Here is a 19,643-nt window from a genome sequence, read left to right on the forward strand (position 1 = left end):
TTGCAGCAGTGTCCTGGCAGGGCTGTGAAACTGTGCTGGTTTTGGCTGGAGTAGGGTTCGTTTTCTTCAAGTGGCTGCTGTGGGGCTGTGTTTTGGATTTGTCCTGAACATAGGAATGATAGCAGAGTTGTTTTCATTATTGCCGAGCAGTGCTTGCTCAGAGCCAAGGTCTTTCCTACTCCTTGTACTGCCACGCTGGAGAGGGAGCTGGGGTGCGTGGGAAGCTGGGAGGGGTTGGGGGTGGGAGGAGGAAGGCTGGGACATTCGGCGTTACAACATTTGTCTTCCCAGGACACGGTGACACACGATGGGGCCCTGGTGTCCTGGAGATGGCTGAACACCTGCCTACCCTTGGGAAGCGGGCAATTCATTCCTTTATTTGTTTTGCTTGTGTGTGCAGCCTTTGCTTTCCCTATTACATTGTCTTTATCTCAATCCAGGAGTTTTCCAGCTTTTACCCTTCTGATTCTCTCCCCAGTCCTGCTGGTGGCGAGTGAGTGAGTAGCTGCCTGGGCCAGAAGCAGAAGTGCCAGGTTCCTCTTAGTGTTGAAGTAGGGCTGGGGAGGGTCTGTGCGATGGGGAAGAAGCACAGCAAATACTGCCTCGGAAGAGGGTTGACAATTAAATCCATTTGAGATTAACTTTTATACTGAAACCCTTTGGAAATGTACCTTTCAGGCACATTTTCAACTGCTCCCTCTGGATCAGGAAGTTAACCTTGAAAATAGAGTGAGTGGCCTGTGTTGCCTATTGCTGATGTCTCATTTGAAAGGCATGTGAAACTACAAAGTTAGTTCATAAAGAGAGAACTACCTCCAGGAATACAGCCAAGGTGGTACTGCCTGTGGTATGTTGTTTCTTTGTTGTTGAAGGCTATGTAAGTACCTTTTCTTTGGGCATATTTCCCCATATCTGTGCCCTTCCTGTGATAATTGTACCAATTAATTTTTTAAAGCAACAGAAAAAGAGAGGTAGAAGGAGGAATTTGCCACGTCATAGCTTTACATAAGTAAATTGATAGTCCAGGGTTGGTTTATGCTCTAGGTGTGGATATTGACATTCTCAGGTTGTCAACAGATCATCAAGGATAATAAAACTCAGACCCATACTCAAGGTAGTTTCAAGACAGACTGATAAGGAAGAAAATTATTCAAACACTAAGTCAGCAATACACTGCCAGCTTTAAACAGTAGATAATAACAATTAATCTGGCCAGTTGTATAGTAATTTGCTTATATTTATTTGTCTTTTGGTTTTTCTTATCCAATTTCAGTGAAAGCATACATTTCTGCATTAATCCACTCAGAAATCTGAACTACTGGCCTGAGGAGTTTTGCTGTATACTTCATTGGAACAGTATTAACAGTATGGAGCAGTAAAGTGAAGTACTGCAAGCAGAAAGAAACTACAAATGCAGTCTTGGCAAGCAGTATCTATTCTCCACTTAAGTACATTCAAAGAAGGGTTTTGGATCAGGCCTGAGTAAAAGCAAACAAAGAAACATTGCTGGATTTATCCTGTTTGTTACTATGTTTTGCAACTACGAATGCCCAAACACTTCCTCAGCAGCTTTAAACAGGACCAATTTATGTGAAACAACACAACTGGGTGAGGCAAAAGGGATCACTGTATGAAGGAGTCCCAAAATGGTGTTATTTTCATAGTGACTCCAACCTCAAGTATCAACCCTTTGGTTAAAGTTAGAAACCAGTTAGATCCAGTGTGGCTGGATTGCTGTAACCTCTTGCTACCCTGTAAATCTTTCTCTCAGGTGTCCTCCACTTGCAGCTGAAATATTTCCTTATTTGCCCTGACTCTGGTATTCTGCTGACTTTGTAGTAAGCAAAATCAGTTTTCAGAGACTTGAAACTGAAGTATTGATTGGTATGAACAAAGTATGAATAGAAGTGGCTGTGTGCAAGCACCAGAAGAAACAGCAGAGCAAAGGCTAAAAGAATAGCCTGTGTAAACAACCAAAACCACAGCTTCAGGCAGTAAAATGGAGAACTGAATTGTTTTTTCTCAAAGCGGAAGTTTTGCATTCTGTAGCACAGACACCTTGTCAGCAGAAAATCCTACCATTTGACATGCTGGATGTGGCAGGAAGATACAGTACATCACAAGTGACATTTATTTCCTGTTGATTCAACTGGGAGCAGACCACAGAACGTGGAAACAGAAAATAACCAGAGAAGTTCCATGATGTGCATGGAGGCAGCAGTAGCCAGACCATGAAGCAAAAGGATGCTACCACTGTCAGTGCTAAACCCACAAGCTTTCACAGGCAGTTTCTCCCTGCCAGTGGAAAATAACGCAAGCGATAACAAAAGGGTGTGGTGGTTGGTGCCCATCTTCCTTTTTGTTACATGCAACATGGATCCTGGTGAAACCAGCACCCCTCCAGGGCTGTGAGTATGGGGATCTGACAGTGTGAACAGAGTTGGATAAATAGAATGAATGTGAATGAAAGCTGGGGAACTGAGTGAAATGAATGCATACCTAAATGCAACTTCTGTAGCTTGACTGTGTGCAGATGGATTTTGGAAAAAATGTGCCTCGTCTGATGTATCTGCAGTCGAAGCGCAGGGCGTGATGACACACTGGATTCTGTGGAGCTGCCTGCTCTGTGTGAAGCAGAGGCTATTCCTGCTCTAAAGTTGGTGCAGCTGAAGTCCCAGCTTCCCTGGTGACTCTGACTGCATCAGCAGTTCTTCCCTGCGGGGATAAAGAAAGTATGCAGCAACACCCCGGGAATGATGCTGTCAAACCGGCTTCCTCTGTTTTTTTTTTATGGCGTGTGACCTGTTCACTTTGTCTTTTCCTCCATTCTACTTCTTGAAATGCCTCTTTCAGGTCTCAGCTTTGGCTCACCTCTGTCCCACGCCCAACTCTTTTTCTTGATTTGGATTCCCCAGACTATTTCAAAAAGCATTTTGCAGAACGTCTTGGCACCACTGTCTTGTTCCCTGCCCCCTGCCCCATTTCTTACACAGCCCTCCACCAGTTCAGTATTGTTTGCTTACTTAGCTAATGGTATACAATTTGCCTGAGGCTTTCCATATAATTTTGAGGCTTCTTTGTTCTGAGGAAACTGTTAAGCTATGTGATAAAAGTTCAGCTGGTGGGAGGTGGGAGCTCTCTTCTCACCTCCCATGCCTGCCCCACACACACCAAATGTCTGCAGTCAGTTCAGGCTGTCTCATCCCCAGCACAGGCACTGGAAGAAGACACAGTCTTCACTGTAAATTGTAACTGTGACTCTGCCCAGGTCACTCGCTGGAGTGGGTTGGGCTGTGGGCATGGCTGGGCAGGGACATGCCTCCCAGGCACCTGTCCAAAGAGGAGGAAAAGGAGCACGAGCCAAAATGGGAAAAAAGGCATTTTGAATTGTACAAGAAAGGATGCAATGATTATGAGAAATTTAGGGGAGGAACAAGTGTGGGAAAATAAGGGGGTAGTCAGTGACTAGTGAGTGAGGGCAGATACCTGAATATGTGATGGACCAGCTGGTATAAAAGTGAAGGCTTGGGATTTGGTGGCAAGTGCAACATCATGCACTGCTCCCAGCTGATATATAGATTTGATCCAAATGCTCGCTGTGTGCACTCCTACTTCTGTCCTAGCAGGTATGCTGCTTTGGTCATTTGCCAAGCCGGACACAAGGACACAAAAAGGACCTCTTTGTCATAGTTAGGAGTGCAAATCATTTAGCTAAGCACAGGTCAGCTAGAGAAGACCTTGTGCTCACAGAGTTAAACTAAAAAGCAATTTTTTTTCAATGCAAGTAGCATTCTCATGATTGGTGGTAGTAGGAAAAGAAAAGCTGAAAAATATTCAGCTCTGGGTTATGTTTTTCTCAACTCTTCTAAGCAGAGTTACTTGGGGAAAACAATGCAAAACTAAAAGTGAAGTAATGTTGAAACACTCTGAATGTGGATATAATCTCAGTTCTAACTGCAGTCTTTTAGAAGATTATGGGATAAACTCTCCTGGAAATTCATTTCCCATCATGTCTAACATCCTGTTAAATGAGGAGTGCACCCTTCTCAAGCTTTGTGAAGCTGGGAGGAGCAGTTGCTGTAGAGAATTAGGCATGCCACTGACAGGGTGGGAAAATGGGCTGACAGTAACCTTGTGAAGTTTGAATGAGTGAATGTAAGTCCTGCACCTGGAAGGACTTGCAAATATCCAGGCTGGGGCTGACTGTCTAGGCAGCCAAGGGGTTCCTGGTGAACAGCCAGTTGCCCATGAGCCAGTGGTGTGGCCTTGTGGCAAAAAAGCCCATCCCAAGGCTTCCTGGGATGTTTTAGTAAGATGTAGCTAACAGACCCAGGGAAGTGACCCTTCCTCTCTGCTTGGCACAGATGAGACCACGTTTGGAGCTCCGTGCCCAGTTTTGGGCTCCCCAGGATAAGAAGGGTGACAGGGCAAGAGTCATGGGAGACCACCAAGCTGTTTAAAGCTCTGACATGTGAGGAAAGGCCAAAAGAGCTCAGTGTGACCAGTCTGGAACAGACAAGGTGAAGGTGAGACATTACTGTGTGCTCTACTATGAAAAGCATGGAGGATGAAAATGGTTACCCAGAGGAAGGATCCAGACTCTCAAGATGCTCAAGGAAAGGACAAGAGGCAACAATCACAAACAAAAGATCTTCCAATTAGATATGAGGTTAAAACTCTTCCCACTGAGGATGAGGATGCAGCAACCATTTTTACCAGTGGCTCATTCTCCCAGGTTGTCTTTACAAGCATTACCCAAAATGTGCCAGATGTTAGCACAAGTCTGAATTCACAAGAGTTAACAGTACAGTGAAGAGAGCTGGTGAGTCTCTTGAGCCCCTTGGTCTTTCCAGTAATCCTCCTTGCTGTGATGTAGTGGAATGCTGAAAATCAGCAGGAGTTGCAGCTCTTTGGGAAAGATTACTGTGATTTAGAGACTGTGGAGAAAACTAATAATAGAGGAAAATTATAAGAGTAAAGAGAAGGATAAATGAAGGTAATGAAAATGAAGCTAAACTCCAACACTAAGTAAATGTTTAGATTATTAAAAAAAAAATCTACAAAATTTCCAGTCATAGAGGGTGGAAGCTGAATGAAGAAATAAACTGTCAGGAACAATAGGGAAGGCTGGGTTGTTCGCTGCTTGAAATCAGACCCACCACATATCATGCTGTCAGTACAAAGCACTTGGATCTTCCTATTCTCATTTCCCACTCTCATGGCCAAGTATCTCACACAGCTGTGATACCAGGCTGGAGTTTTTCTCCTCTTGTGATGCTTCTGGGCCCAGGAGCCCCAAGAGTAGGAACAAAACTAAGGAGAGCTGGTAGGCAGAAGGCCAGTGGGTGTCAATGCCTTAGAAAGGCAAAGGCTAAAAGACTGGTCAGAAATCAAAGGACCAAATAGGTGATGATGACATAGTAGAAAACATATCCTGGCTGAGAGGCTGGAGAGGGGCATGGGATAGGAACAACCCATTTGAGAGACACAGAATTTGCTGAGCTGAAAGGGACTTATCAGGATCATGGATTCTAACTCCTGGCTCTGCACATGTCACCCCAACAATCCTGTGCCTGAGAGCATTATCCAAACGCTCCCGGAGCTCCGGCAGCCTTGGGGCCGTGCCCATTCCCTGGGGAGCCTGGGCAGTGCCTGAGCACCCTCTGGGGGAAGAGCCTTTCCCTGATACCCAGTCTGACCCTCCCTGGCACAGTTCCAGCCGTTCCCTTGGGCCTTGTCACGGGGGTGAGGAGATCAGTACCCGTGCCCCTGCTGCTCCTCAGGAGGACCTAGAAGACCACGATGAGGTCTCCCCTTAGTCTCCTCCAGGCTGAACAACCTGCTGGTGCGTTTGTAACCACTAGATGGAACTCAAACCCTTTGCATTAATTCACTGACCATCTGCAGAGAGTTCATCCTGACTTCAGGTAAGGCTGTGGGTCTGGTAGCTGATTGGCAACACCTGTGCTCAGTCGGAAAGGCCTTTTATGGAAATACAGCCAGGACTCCTAAAATATGGGTTAATCATTCATTCATTCATTCTCGTGAGCAGGGATACTGAATATTTTATGCCAGAGCTGTTGGCACCTACAGAGTGGCACAAAAGCCTCTGATGACTTGAGGGAGAGCACTGGGATACATCATTCCTTAGACAGACCACCAGCACATGATTTTGGGTAAGTCATTTAACATTTCTGTGGCTTGGTTCCCCCTTTGCTGAAGTGAGTTTTGAAACTGTCTGCCCTAAAGTGTGCTTGAGCATCCAGTATGTTATTTTTGAAGCTTTTTAATACTCCTTGGTGGGGTACATCTCACTAGTATACCATGGCAAACAAAAATGCAATCATCTACAACACAAATCCTACGTTCTGCTGTCCTTCAGTTTATGAGACTCCAGGCTTGTTTTCTTACAGCCCATTAAATAAAACAAACTAAAGGACAGCTACCATTAATTTCTTAAAGGCTTACATGTTTCATTATATTTAAAGAATAACCAGTATTATAAAGCCTAGAGGCCCCAGGCAAAATCACTCTGTGTTGTGCTGTGTCTTGTACAAACAGAGTAAAAGGAATTCCTTCCCTTAAGCGGGTCACAGTCTTCACAGGCAAAAATATACCTGGGGACAGAGAAAGCAAGCAGTGCCCTACTGAATGCAAAAAAAAGCCATCACTTGATATGGAGGAATTCAGAGGTATAAGAGTAGCTCAGCAGCTGGTGTAAAGCTGGTATAGCACTATGGATGCTTCCAGGCTCTGGAAGGGTGGCTTGTTTGTCTCAGATTGAAAATATGAAACATCACTGCACACAGTTTGTAGGAACCCAGCTGGGGTTTTAAATGGGCACAGAGTAATGTGGAGAAAGACTAATTCACATCTGAAATAGAAGAGACTGAAACATTGCAATTAATTGTTTTAAAGGATTACTAACTGGAAGGAGAGTAGAATTCTTGCTATTACCAAACAAATTTTTAAAATAGTTCATATTCTAAATGATGCTTAATGATTAAGTATTGTCTTTTCTCACCAAACACAGTATCTTTAGCTGTTATCAAATAAGTAGGTTGTGTGTTAATTGAATATATTGCTCCAATATTAGGTGTATTAGCCACCTTCAAAGTCAATAGAGATTATTTTTCCTTACATGCATGGAGATGATACTGTGACTATATTAATTGTAGCAATATACTTCAGAGCAATGCAGAGATATTTGATTTCTCAAGAGACATGGGAGGCTCCAAAATATTTCTCAATAGTTATTTTACCATTCAAATAAAATTAAAGAAGCAGTAATAATGGTGACTATTCTGAGAAAAAGACTCTTCTTGATCAATTTGTATGTATAAACACCAAGAAACTAGTGAAAGTAACCAGAATATTGAAAATGGAGCAGGAAAACCTGCTCTGGTAGTAGAAGATTATTGGCCATTCTGATATACAGTCCTTCAGGGAAAAGACAGATTTCTTACAAGTACATTTTGTCAATTGTCCAAACATGCAAGGAAAGTGGTGGGGAAGTTAGTTCCTAATCTAATGTACTAATTAATTGATAGATTATGTGAAATACATTAATTGACAGCAGAACAATCCAAATTTGTAATTTAAAGGTTTGTACAATGTTTAGGCTTTTAGTCTTCCCAATTCAGCTTGGAGCTTTAACAGAAGTAGTTTATAGAACCTAACCTGAAGCCAGTGAAGTTTCCTTTGCAGGGGTTTAACTGGGAGAGTAAAGCTCCAGAGGAATCATTACCAGGTAGGGTCACACAAAAAAGGTACAGAAAAAGAAACAAGATGAGCACTGTCCATAAGGAAAGCTGCTCCTTATTCACTGAGGAGCTAAGAACAGGAGCTGAGATTCCAAGCTAAGAACATTGCAGTTCCCACTTTTGGCATTTATTCCTGGCTGTGTGGCATTACTCAAGCAAGATAAAAACCTTTTCTCAAGAGAGAAGAAGGTCAGTCAAATGAGGTACTTGGATTGAGAACAGGTAGATGAGGAGTTTTTTAGTTGGAGTCTTGCCTTGCATGTGAATTCTGAATTTCCTGGCTTTGGTCAGTGCAATTCTTCTGTTTCACAAATGCTAATGACCAAACAGATCCATCCTCCTGCTCTTGGAAAGGAGCAGTTTTCCTCAGAGACTTTGCAATATTCTTAGAAATAAGGGTATAAATGAAGAAACAACTGACTTGTAAAAGGGGATTAGCAGAGTTGTAGCACTGTTGGCATATAAGAGACTGGATTTGTAATGATAAATTTTATTCACATGATATAAAATAGCAAAACTTTAAAACAGTAACTAACACCTAGCAACTCATTGCTGATCCTCCTAAGAGGAAATAATAAATGCCCATTCAGCTGTTTCTTCACTGTCATAAAGTTATTTGCACTGACCATGCAGAAATAGTGTCTTCCAGATTGACACTACTAACATGCATTCACAATTTGTGCTTTATTATAAAATCCCTGTGGTCTTGGCTGGAGACAATTTTCCTAAACTTTGGGCTTTATTATTTTGTGATATGCAGGCATTTGTTTATTGGAGGGCACAAGTTACTGGTGTGCAACATTCAGAAGTGATAAAGGTTCTACACTTAGTTTAATACTATTCCATCTATTTTGGAATAATTCTGCCTCCAGGGAAGGGCAAATATGATGAAGTACAGTTGACTAACAAAGGTAAAACTGGAAGCTTTGGTCTGAATTGGATATCATAAAAAATAGAAGGTTGTCCATAAGTTTTGCTATGCTGTGGTGACTGATGGAGAACAAGATTGTGATAATTGTTTGCAAGCCTTTCCTGGAAACATCTTGACTGTTCCAAGATGCAGAAATTCAATCTGAGGATGATGTAACAGTCATCAGCATTTTACCTGAAAAATGTTACCACTATTCTCTTCTTGGAAAACTGAAGTGATAGGGAACATGCTGCCAGCATTTTACTCTGGACTAAGCAGTGATGTTTTTCAGGCTTGTAGTCAATCACCAAGCCAGTGTAATGTAGGTCAGGTTAAACCTGCAGCACAAAATTGGAATAATTTCAAGTTATTCAACATTTCAAGTTTTTACTTTTCCAACAATTTTCCTTTAGATTTTATCATCGCTTGGAAAGGTTTTTATGTACTTTTATATTTCTAAATATTTCAAGAGCTTGCAGATTTTTTGGCACTTTCCTGCAGCTGTGAATATCCCGTGACTAAGTGGAAAGATGTCCTTGTCTGTTGTTTGTCCTGTGTAGTAAAGTCAGTCCAGCACCTCTTGGCATTCCGAGGGCCAGCCACCGTGGCTGGCAATTGAAACAGTGTCAGAGAACATCCCCAGCTAGGGGAACACTGCTAACTGCTCCTTCAGCCCCTGACTGGAGGGGTCCTTGCACCAGCCAGCATGCGCTGAGCAGAGATTTGTAGATGCTCGTGGTCAAAAGGAACAACAAAGGTCAGAGGGTCTGCAAAAACTCACATTCTTGGCATGGAAAGGGGTAGGTTAGTCCCTGACCTACTATGTAAGCACACATCCATGGGGGTTGGATAAAGGGGTAAGATGAAAAGGAAGGAAGGAGTAAAGAGAGATAAAGAGAATGCCAGTCCTTGTTCTGGCATTGATCCAGCCCATGGGATGTCCAGGGTCCTAGGGCATGCTGCCTGGGATTGGTGGGGGTACCTTTTTATAGATAAGTTTTCCCTACCCTGAAGACAGGGTTTTATTTTCTGTGCAAATTACTTCTTAGGCACAGTGCTTCTTTCAGACCTTTCTTGAAATAGGTAGGAGGGCTAAGGGGGTCTTGAGTGGTGTTGATTCCTCCCTACAGTCCATTCCCACTTCTCAGCCTCATCCCTGTGTGCTATGTTGTGCTTATCTTCAGGAACTCAGTTGACTCCACAGCCATCTGGCTGTCAGTGTTTGAGATACACACATTAGCCCCTTCTGAGGTGCTGCAGCCCTGGATGATTAACCTTGCTGGGAAAGGGAAGATTTAATCCTAGTTAAATTACTGCAGTAACAAGGTTGCAGCATCTCCATTACCTGCAGTGCCCTGGGCATCTCTAAATGTCCCATCATGGCAGGCACTGTCCAGATGCAGGTTGTTTCTGCCTGTCAGTGGGCAGGAAGGCTTTGCACCCAGCAGTCTCCCTCATGACTTGTGCCACATGCCAAGGTAGCATATTTTTTAGCATCTCATCCATGGACAAATGCAGACTTTTGCAGTACGGAATGTGTGTGCGATATGATTGATTGGAGTTCTTCACTAACATTTGCATGAATTAAGGAAACCTTTCTCCTGTCCTGTAAACTGTGTCACCTCTGGGCTCCCAGTGACACTTGCCAGCTTTGTCTGCTTGCAGACAGAGTGCACCAGGCTTTCTCCAGGGCTCAGACTTTCACCTGCACTGTAGACAGGCCAGCAAATTGGCTCCAAGACTTGTCTCTTGGCTTTCAGCCCTTTCCAGCTTAGGAGAAGCTAACAGATGTTCTGCTCCAAGTTCATTACAGGTTTCCAGGCAGGGGAAATTAGCAGAGTCTCTTTAGCATCTGCCTTTTCCAGCTGAGGAGAAGTCAGATGCAGAGATGCTCCTCAGCCCTGCCATCTGATCTAAATTTACCACCTAGACTATCCCAGTCTGCCACTGTGGTGGCCCCAGCTGGCCCTGCCTTTTCTCTCTAGGGCAAAATGAACTGGCTGTGCTCAAGAAGTGTTGCTTCAGAGAACTTGTAATTGGTTTAGATGAGGATTCAGAAAAATAATAATAAAAAAAACAACAAAACCCAACCCTCTAAGGTCTTTGCAGACCTTAGAATCCCAGGATAGGTCAGGCTGGAAGGGACCACAGTGGGTCATGGTGCCACCTCCCTACTCCAGCAGGGCCATCCCAGAGCACAGGGCACAGGATTGTGTCCAGAGGGGCCTGGGATATCCCCAGTGAGGAGACTCCCCAGCCTCTCTGGACAATCTGCTCAGGCTGGGTCCCTGCCCAGGACAGAAGCTGTGCCTCCTGCCCAGGTGGAGCCTCCTGGGCTCAGTCCCTGCCCGTGGCTCTGGTGCCATTGCTGGGCCCCAGAGCAGAGCCTGGGCCCTGCTCGGAGCCCTCCCTGCAGCCAGGGACACCCAGGGCTGAGGGCCCCTCTCAGCTGGGGCTCCTCTCCAGCTGCACAGCCCCAGCTCCCTCAGCCTTTCCCTGCCAGAGCTGCTCCAGGCCCCGAATCCTCTCGGCAGCCTCCGCTGGCCCCGCTGCAGGAGCTCCATGGCCCTGCTGTGCTGAGGGGCCCAGGGCTGGACACAGCCCTGCAGATGTGCCCCACAGGGCTGAGCAGAGGGGCAGGATCGTTTCCTGACCTGCTGGCACTGCTCTTCCTGATACTCCAAGGTTCTATTGGCCTTCTTGTCCCCCAGGCAACCATGGGGGCACTGCTGGCTCATGGTTCTGTCCATCAGTTGCCATGGTTATTTACTTTTCTTCAAGCTTCAAGTTCTACAGCCCAGTAATTGCATGAGAAACTTGACTCTTGCTTTAATATAAATCACAATAACAGCTGCAGATAAAGGCACGGAATTACTGATTCTAGCAGGCAAAATAAGAAAGGCTAAAAAGCCCCGGCAGAGGCAGATGCATGGATGTGCAGCGAGGAAGGATGGCAGCTGGCTAGGCCATGTCCTGGGTGGCATGGTCCCCACACCAGGTCTTCTGATGAGGAGCATCAATTCATGTGACAAGGGCCCATGCCAGACCCAGTCATACAAGGAGCAAAAGAAACACCATCCCTTCTGCCAGGCCTGGCACCAAAGGTCATGCAGAGAGGAAGGTCTCTTCCTCCTCCTCTCCCTTGGCTGTGTCACCTTGTCTGGCTCCAGTGCAGGCAGACTGGTAATGCTGGGTTTGAGCTGGGGCTGTGCAGAGCACTAAGAGCAGGCAGCTGGAGGCACAGATGGGTGGCATAATCACAGGTCTCTACTTTGGCAAAAAAAATCCCAAATTAAATTTTGCTGGTGATGGTTTCAAGCTTGTTGGTTTTAAGTGTCTACATGGGGAGTAAACCTTTCATCAGTGATCAACCATTATCATGTTTGGTGGACTTGCAGCGTTGCTAAACCCATCACAGCAGTCCTTAGAAAAAGTATTTTCTGTAATGTGAGACAATGCCTTTGCAGTTCTTACTTATTTCTAGTAAATTCAATATTATCAATGAGATCTATAAAAAATACTTCATGCCTCTTTCACCAGCAGAATATTGCTGGGATTCAAGATGATACTATTAAAGTGTCTAATTAGTGGAGTGGTGAGGATAGGAGAGTCTTACCTGGGATTTGAAAGGGTTAACACACACAGGACAGCCTGGAATATATGTCTGCATGACACTGGCTAATTTCCCAAACTCCTGCTGCAGCCAGTGGCCACAAAGAGGTAATTCACCTGTTCCCCTGACCCATTGCAGGAACCCACAACAGGATGAGGTGAACTTCAGTCACTAAGGAGAAATCTTTCCCTTTCAGAGTGACAGGGGAACAACTGATTTGGACTCCCAGCTCTGTTGATTACAATTAATGTTATTTTTCTTGGTGTCCATCAGTAAAAGTGAAAGCAGAATTAAACCCTGTTTGAGGAAGGAAAGAGTATTTGAATTTGGTATTGTATTTTTTTTACCTGGAATTCTCCTTGGCCGTATTAAGCATGGTCCACTACTGCATGAATCCTTAGAGTTAGGAAACTTAGCAAGTATCCAGGTATCAGAACAAAAAGTAAGAATATTAATATGGAAGTTAATAATTCAGATTGTGTGAGTGGAAAAATATATAAATTGAACTTTGGAAAGACAAGATTAACAGTATAAATTTGACATTGCAACAGTGATCTCTGTATTGAGTCAGTGACTGCTCCATACACTATGCCAAAGGCAACGCTGTGTGGGCTACTTTTGAAATAGTAACTGAAAGGCTTTATGGCAAATGGATAAATAATCCAACAAATGGTAATTAAACAAATTATATCATGGTCAAAACAAAGAAAATATTAAACTCTCTCATTTAAATTAAATCAAATGCCTTGTAATATGACACAGATAAATACTCAACAATTATGGGATGCAACATCAGTGCCCGTAGGCAAATACAGAACAATATATTTCTAATGGGAGACACTCAAGAGATTATTTATTTAAGTTGCACTAAGATTTATACTGTGCTAATCTCATTATGAACCATACATAGGAAACATGGGCTGCAGCACATTATATGATAAAACTGGACCTTAAAAGATTATCACATTCATAAGGATCTCCTAAATAAAGGTAGCATGACACTTGGCTCTAGAAAGTAATGCTGTTAGAAAATATTAATGCTGTTAGGTTTATGAGCAATTTGTCTTCCAGGATTCCTTTTTCAGTTGAAAATTACCACGAACATCTGTCAGATCCATACAAACATGTTCACCTTTTAAATCACATGACCTGGTTTTATTGTGGCTTATGTGCATTCTGAATTTGTCTCTGAGGGTCGTAAATTGAGTGAAAAAGTAAACTTTTTCTCCCGCTTCATAATATCTACTTCCCATGCTGTATTTTTCATCTGTCCATGCTCAGCTGCTTTAGCACTACTGTAATTTTTTTTGGTGAGAAAGCTATAACAGAGAAGGGACCTCAGGTGTAAATTCCCCCATGAAGGCACTGAACCCCAGGTGTTTGTGTCCTCTGGTCTCTTTGGGTAGGATGGCACCGTTGGATCACTGCTTGATGCCACTGTCACAGTTTTAGCTCTGGCACTCTGGGGCTGGCCAACGCCTCCAAGCACCCTGGGCAAATTTATGGTCAGCAGTGGGCAAAGTGGCAGCTTTGATTTAAAATCATGAGCCTGTTTAAAAGGACTGAGGAGCTGTTCCTGTCTCTTTTATCAGCTGCCCATTGCCATTTGAAGTACAATTGCCCAGCTGGGCACTTCACCCACAGTGGCTCGCTGCATCCAAGGAATAGTGGTATTTTTATAGAATTGTCAGACACGTGGATCTGTCTGTCTTCATCATGCCACATCAGCACACTTCTGAGATTCTGTGAGTGGTTCTGATTGGGAAAAGAGGTGAAAAATCTCATAAGAAACAGTTTCTGATTTTTATTTGGAATGAAGCTTTTCTTTTTTGCGTAGCACGCATACATATCCAGAAAAATACATTTTCTTAAGCAAACTGAAGAAAGTCTTGTCACTCATCAAACATTCATGCCACTGACCTCTAGAGTTTTAAGTTATTTGAGTTCTCTTACACAAACTAGGAAGCAACTTTTCAATCAGCTTATCTTTTTTCTTTGTAAAATAATGTGGCATTTGGCATCAAGCAAGGCATTTTAAATAGAGACAGCTGGTGGCAAATGTTTTTGGGGAAAAAGCCTGAACTTGTGATTTTCCTCACTTTCCCTCATTACAAATTTGGTATCTTTAAACCATAACACTTTTTGATTTTTCCCCTCCCCTTTCTTCTATCTTGTGTTGGTTGGATTTGCTGGCTGGTGGTCAGCTAGAAGGGTTTGGAGCTTAATAAACAATTTAGAGACCAGACTGTTCAATTGGGATCTCTGGAGACAGAAGTATTGTAGAGACTGGACAGGGAAAAAATCCCCCCACAACTATGCTATTTCTGTTGCAAAGATACTTTGAGGTTTTCCAGCTTGTAAGAAGGTTTCAGAAAGGACTCTGTGGGAAGGTGTACCAAGGAGGGACATCTAGAATATGCTCTCTTTATCTCTGCTTTCTCTGCATGTTTTGATAGCAGACACTTCTACCTGTGAAGCACAAGGATTCAGCCTTGTGCATGGTTTTTACCCACTCTGCTAGTGAGAGATTTGGAATCACAAAGTGAGAGAATCCAATCCCTTATCTTGGTTACAAAGAGGTGGTAAAGTTTTCATCAAATATAATCAATGAAATGGAGCACTCATCTCCCAAAAGGAACACGCATCATCTAAGCAAATAAGCTGAGCATGGGAAATCTTTACTGATTAACATCATTTTCAATACTGGACAATCAGATTGGGGGGGAATTGTGTGGGGGTTTTTGTTCTGTTTGGTTTGGGGTTTTTTTTGTTGTTGTTTATTATAATTAATTATCATTGTTATTGAATGCATCATGTCAGCAGCATCAGAAAATGGCTTAAGCAGCTGTTCCCCCAAAGGTCCAACCTTGGCATTGAGAGGCAGTAGATTTACTTGCACAAATGTTGTCACTTGAAGACACACGTTTATTGTCTAGAGGGGAACCAAAGGTAAAGCACAGCCTTGGTATAAATTTCCTTTGATGTTGAAATTCATTCCCTTTCACAGATTGTAACATGCTAGCTTTGGCCATTGAAGAGTGTGATGCAAGATGCAACAGTTTGCTGTGGCTTCCTTTTCAGCTGGGCAGATAGCCAGGATCTCTCTTGTAGATGGAAGTAGAAAAATGAATTTTTATATGTCAAGAGCTGTTGGTTTTAATTTTGGGAAGCATATTTTTAGCAGCAAAATGGTGGGCATAGTAGATGTGTTTTTTCTTGTTAGCTTTTTGTTCGTTAAATAAATGAGCACTTGGTTATGGACATGATGGTAGATGAGAGGAAAAGAAAGGCCAGCTTGTTTTTGTGAGGTTTTAGAGATGCCACAGGACTTTTTTTTTTTTTCCAAAGGGTAGCTTTGGAAACTATTGTTCCCAAAGTTCTAGAATAGAATAGAATAGAATATTTCAGCTGAAGGGAATTGCAGTTGCCTGCAATCTGCATATGAGCAGGTAGGAGATGAACCTTCTGGCCACGTGAGCTGGACCCGCAGAGGGAAAACACATCTGGAAGTGTTTGACCTCTGCATCCTTCACCCAGATGAGATCTCTTTACAAAAGCAAGCAGCCCAAACAGGCATTGTGTAGAGCTGCATCAGAAGGTGTAAATCACTGTCTCTCTTTGCTGGGTGCAATGAAAAGCAGCATTTATGTCCCGTAGGTGTGCGAGGCAGAAGATGGAGCTCAGAGCACTCCTGCAGAGGGAGGATGTTGCTGTTGGCAATGGCCAGAAGGTGGTAGCACTGCACAGCTCCTACTACTCTATCCTTCTCAACCTACAGTAAAAAATAGCTGCATTTCTTCGTTTCTTGTGAGGAAAAGAAGCAAGAAGAGATTAGGAAAGGTGGGGATTTTTGAATGAAGAGGAACTTTTACAAAAACATGTCATTTTCCTAGGCCATAAAACATTGTGCTAGCTCAGACTAGTGGTGGTGGCAATTTTCTGAACTTCTACTTTTTCAGAGAATGCTCCTTTTGATATGACAGCCACAGGCTATCAGGCTTATAGTTTCTCTGCCATGGCACACAACTACCATAAACAATGACCCCACCATGATAGTGGTCATATGCAGCTTCCAGGCAATTGCAGGTCCTTTCCAACTGAGATATTAAATTCCATTCTATTCTCTTCTATCTCTAAGGACTTTGGGAATGTAACATGGTGTCATGGAAGTCTTTTGGTGTCATGGAAGTGTTCTGGTATACACGTCTCCATTTTTGTACTTGTAGGTTACCTTAATTTTTCTGAAAGTTGGAAAACTGTGAAAATTAATTGTTGAAGGGCACAAATCACAACAATGCTAAAATCACAACTATTGTGTCACATGTACTTGTGTATATAGTGGTGTGTCTGACTGTTAGTATTACTTAGCTTGTAGTTCAAAGCATAGAGGGGCCAAAGCTCACAGTTTCCAAATGGCATTTTATGTGACATTATGTATTTTAGAGCTATAAAAAGAAACTTGGGGTGCTGACATCAGTCATCTCTTCTTTTTCTCCCCTATGCCAATGAGAACTGTGTGCCCCTGTCTGTTTACTCCCATTTCCAGTTGCATTTACTGGAATGGTTTAAACCACTGTAACGTGTTGGCCTTGCTGTGTGACCATAGGCAGATGGTTTCACTGCTCCGAGCCTCAGTCCTCCCATAGGTGAAACAAAGGTAATGATGCTCTGTGGAGGGCTCTGAGATCTCCAGCTGCTGTGGAAGAGACAATAGTATGATTACAATTGCCCAGGCATTGTAAGACCCCATGTTTGGAGGCATTTTTCTTTGTCTGTGTCTCCTGACACTTTCAAAAGCTGCCATGCACACTCTCACTGTGTTTTTTGCTTCCTCCCCAGTGCAGCTCTTTCTCCTCTTGCTGCTACCTCTCCTCTGTCCCAAAGGCCTCTCAAGAAAATCTATTTAATCTATTGACCCATTTTCCTTCTATTGTTGGGTTCTGATTTGTCACCACCTTTCCCTTAATAACCATTTGTATCAACAGTTCCTTCACCACCAACCCCTTTCCTGCTCCCCTTCTCCTTCATCCCTGTTTCTCTAGAAACAGCTTCAGGCTATTTCTAACCTTCCTTCTCTCATCAAAGTGCTTGAAAAATCAGCTCACTTCCTTCTCTTGGCAGAGAGGCTGCAGTGGTTTGTGGCCAGGCTGGGAACCAGGAGCTCCTGGTTGGTGATGGTGGCAGTGCCACTGAGTCACCACCTGGCCTTCGGCAGGGCACTCACCCTCTTTCCTCTCCTAGCTTTAAAACAGGAGAAGTACTTGTGTGCTTACCTCACGTGGATGTTGTAAAAACTTAATTACCACTCCTAAGATGGTATCTAAGGGTGAAATGTGTTTTTATCTCTTGCTGTGGTAGTTGTGACCGCTGCAATCTGCACTTAGTTCAGGCCCTGGCATATGGAAGTATCTTCCACAGTAGCTAAAACCTTCCTTTCTCCTGGTCACAAAGGTCTCTGTGCCATAATCCTCTGACACAGAGGAGTCTCCCTGGCTGTGAGGATAACAGGCAAGGAGGCTAAATTTCCATCCATCAGTCAAGGTCCAGCCTATCCAGCCACTATCTGATCACTCTCTCCCTCTCTCTGCCCCCCTGAAATTGCTGCCAAGGTCTCTTCTGAACAAAAATCCCAGTCCTCATCACAACTGCCTTTTCCAGCCTCACCAGTTGCTTTGCTCTTCCCTTCCTCTACAGCTGACAGGACTGGATCTCAAGCTGCCCTTCCTGGGTGCCCTCTCAGCCTGCCTTGATGGGCACAACCCAAGATGGAGCCTTTGCCTTCCTGGGCAGCGGCTGCAGGGACAGCTCTGGTGGGAAGGGGCACTGAACCCCATGCTGGGGAGGTAGCAGTGGTTATTCCACCACTCTCTAAGTAACAGGTCAGGCCTTGGCACACAGGTCCACCCACCTCAGCACCTCTTGCCAAAACTAATATTGGGGTCAGCTCAAACTTCCGGTCTTAATTACGCCACTCCCATACGCTTCTTTCCTGGGAGAGGGCAATCTGTTTGCTGTGATGGAGGTGGAGAATGTGCAGTGCCTGCAGAAGCTGCAGTCAACCCTTCTGGGTGCAAGATGTGCCTTTGAGAATGGGAGATGACAACAGAAATCAAGGCCACTTCAGAGTAGGACAGTCCAAACCCAATAGGAACAGAAAAGCTGTTTATCTTTTGTATTCTTCACCAAAATAGTTTTCTTTGGAGTGTATTTGTCTGTATCTCACCTCATGGTATGAAAGGATGTGAGGCTGGAGTAAGACCTGTAAGTGGAAACTGCTGCTCAGCCAGGGAGAGGCTACTAACTCTCCATAATGCATGCACTCTAAACGACATCCATAAGTGTCAGACATGATTTAATAGGCTATAAAATCCGGCATCATGATGCCGCTGGAACTATTGAAAATAAAAGGAGATAAATCACAGTTCTGTGCAACAAGCTGTACTTGCATTGCTATTTTTTTCATCTACCAGGGTTTCATTGTACCATTTGCTGAGCATACACAACTCTCAGCCTTGAGTTTCCATTTCCTTCTCTATTTCCAAGCTTGAGTTTTCACATCAGCCCACGGGCTTTGCAACTCTGTGGTCACACTGCTGTAAGCCCTGGCCCCAGAGTCTGCAGAACTACTCAGAAAGGTGCTGAGCTTCCACAGGATCCATTTTTCCCCTCAATACTAGAGGACACAATACCATTATGAGCAGATTGACTGCTGTTGCTCATACAATATTATTCTTCACATTAGGTTATGAGCATTAAATCTACTAGACAATTTTTATCCGGCAGGAAAACAATTTGTGGCACTCTTCTACTGCCAGCTAGACAGAGAGTTACAATGACATAGATGACAGAGTGCACACCACAACTTGGAACTGGCACAACAGCTGTAATCCTGTCACCCTGTGGAGAAAATTATGCTGAAAAAGGAGGGAGGGAGGGAGTGGTGAGACTGGGAAAATATTACTAATAGAGAGGATTGGGTTTTTAGAAAAGTTTGTTTCACTTCTGCAGCTGAGGTGACTGAACTGGAGAAATAAAAATCAACCATAGTACCTGCAAAATGTAAATCGATTTGGACTTACCTGACACAGAATTTGAACCCTATCCCTTCAGTCGCTATTTTTTTCTTTATTTTTGTTGAAAATGTTTTACAACAACAAAATATAGCTTGATGATTTTTCTACTTTTACCTTGAGTTATATCATATAACTTAATGCTTCTTAATTTTCCTGGTCCACATCATTTAATTACATATGAAATCAAAAGGCAGGTGGAAAGGCAAAAAGGAATAGAGAAAAATAACAGAGAAGAAAATTTTTTCAGCATTCAGAATCTATGGGGGAAGTTTGAAAATATGTAC

At 43.5% G+C, this 19,643-nt stretch overlaps 1 protein-coding gene across 1 annotated transcript in view; it reads left to right on the forward strand.

Moving 5' to 3' along the window:
• The first annotated feature begins 15,548 nt into the window (after positions 1–15,548).
• The window catches only part of ETV6 (ETS variant transcription factor 6), a 151,064-nt gene continuing 146,969 nt past the window's right edge, over positions 15,549–19,643 (forward strand). Inside the window, exons 1-2 of the mRNA XM_021529942.4 lie at positions 15,549–15,589; positions 15,944–16,063. Coding sequence (XP_021385617.2) covers positions 15,549–15,589; positions 15,944–16,063 — 161 coding nt within the window. The remainder of the gene's footprint in view (positions 15,590–15,943; positions 16,064–19,643) is intronic.

Source organism: Lonchura striata, chromosome 1A (assembly GCF_050655825.1).
Source record: "Lonchura striata isolate lonStrDom1 chromosome 1A, ASM5065582v1, whole genome shotgun sequence".
Lineage (NCBI taxonomy): Eukaryota > Metazoa > Chordata > Aves > Passeriformes > Estrildidae > Lonchura > Lonchura striata.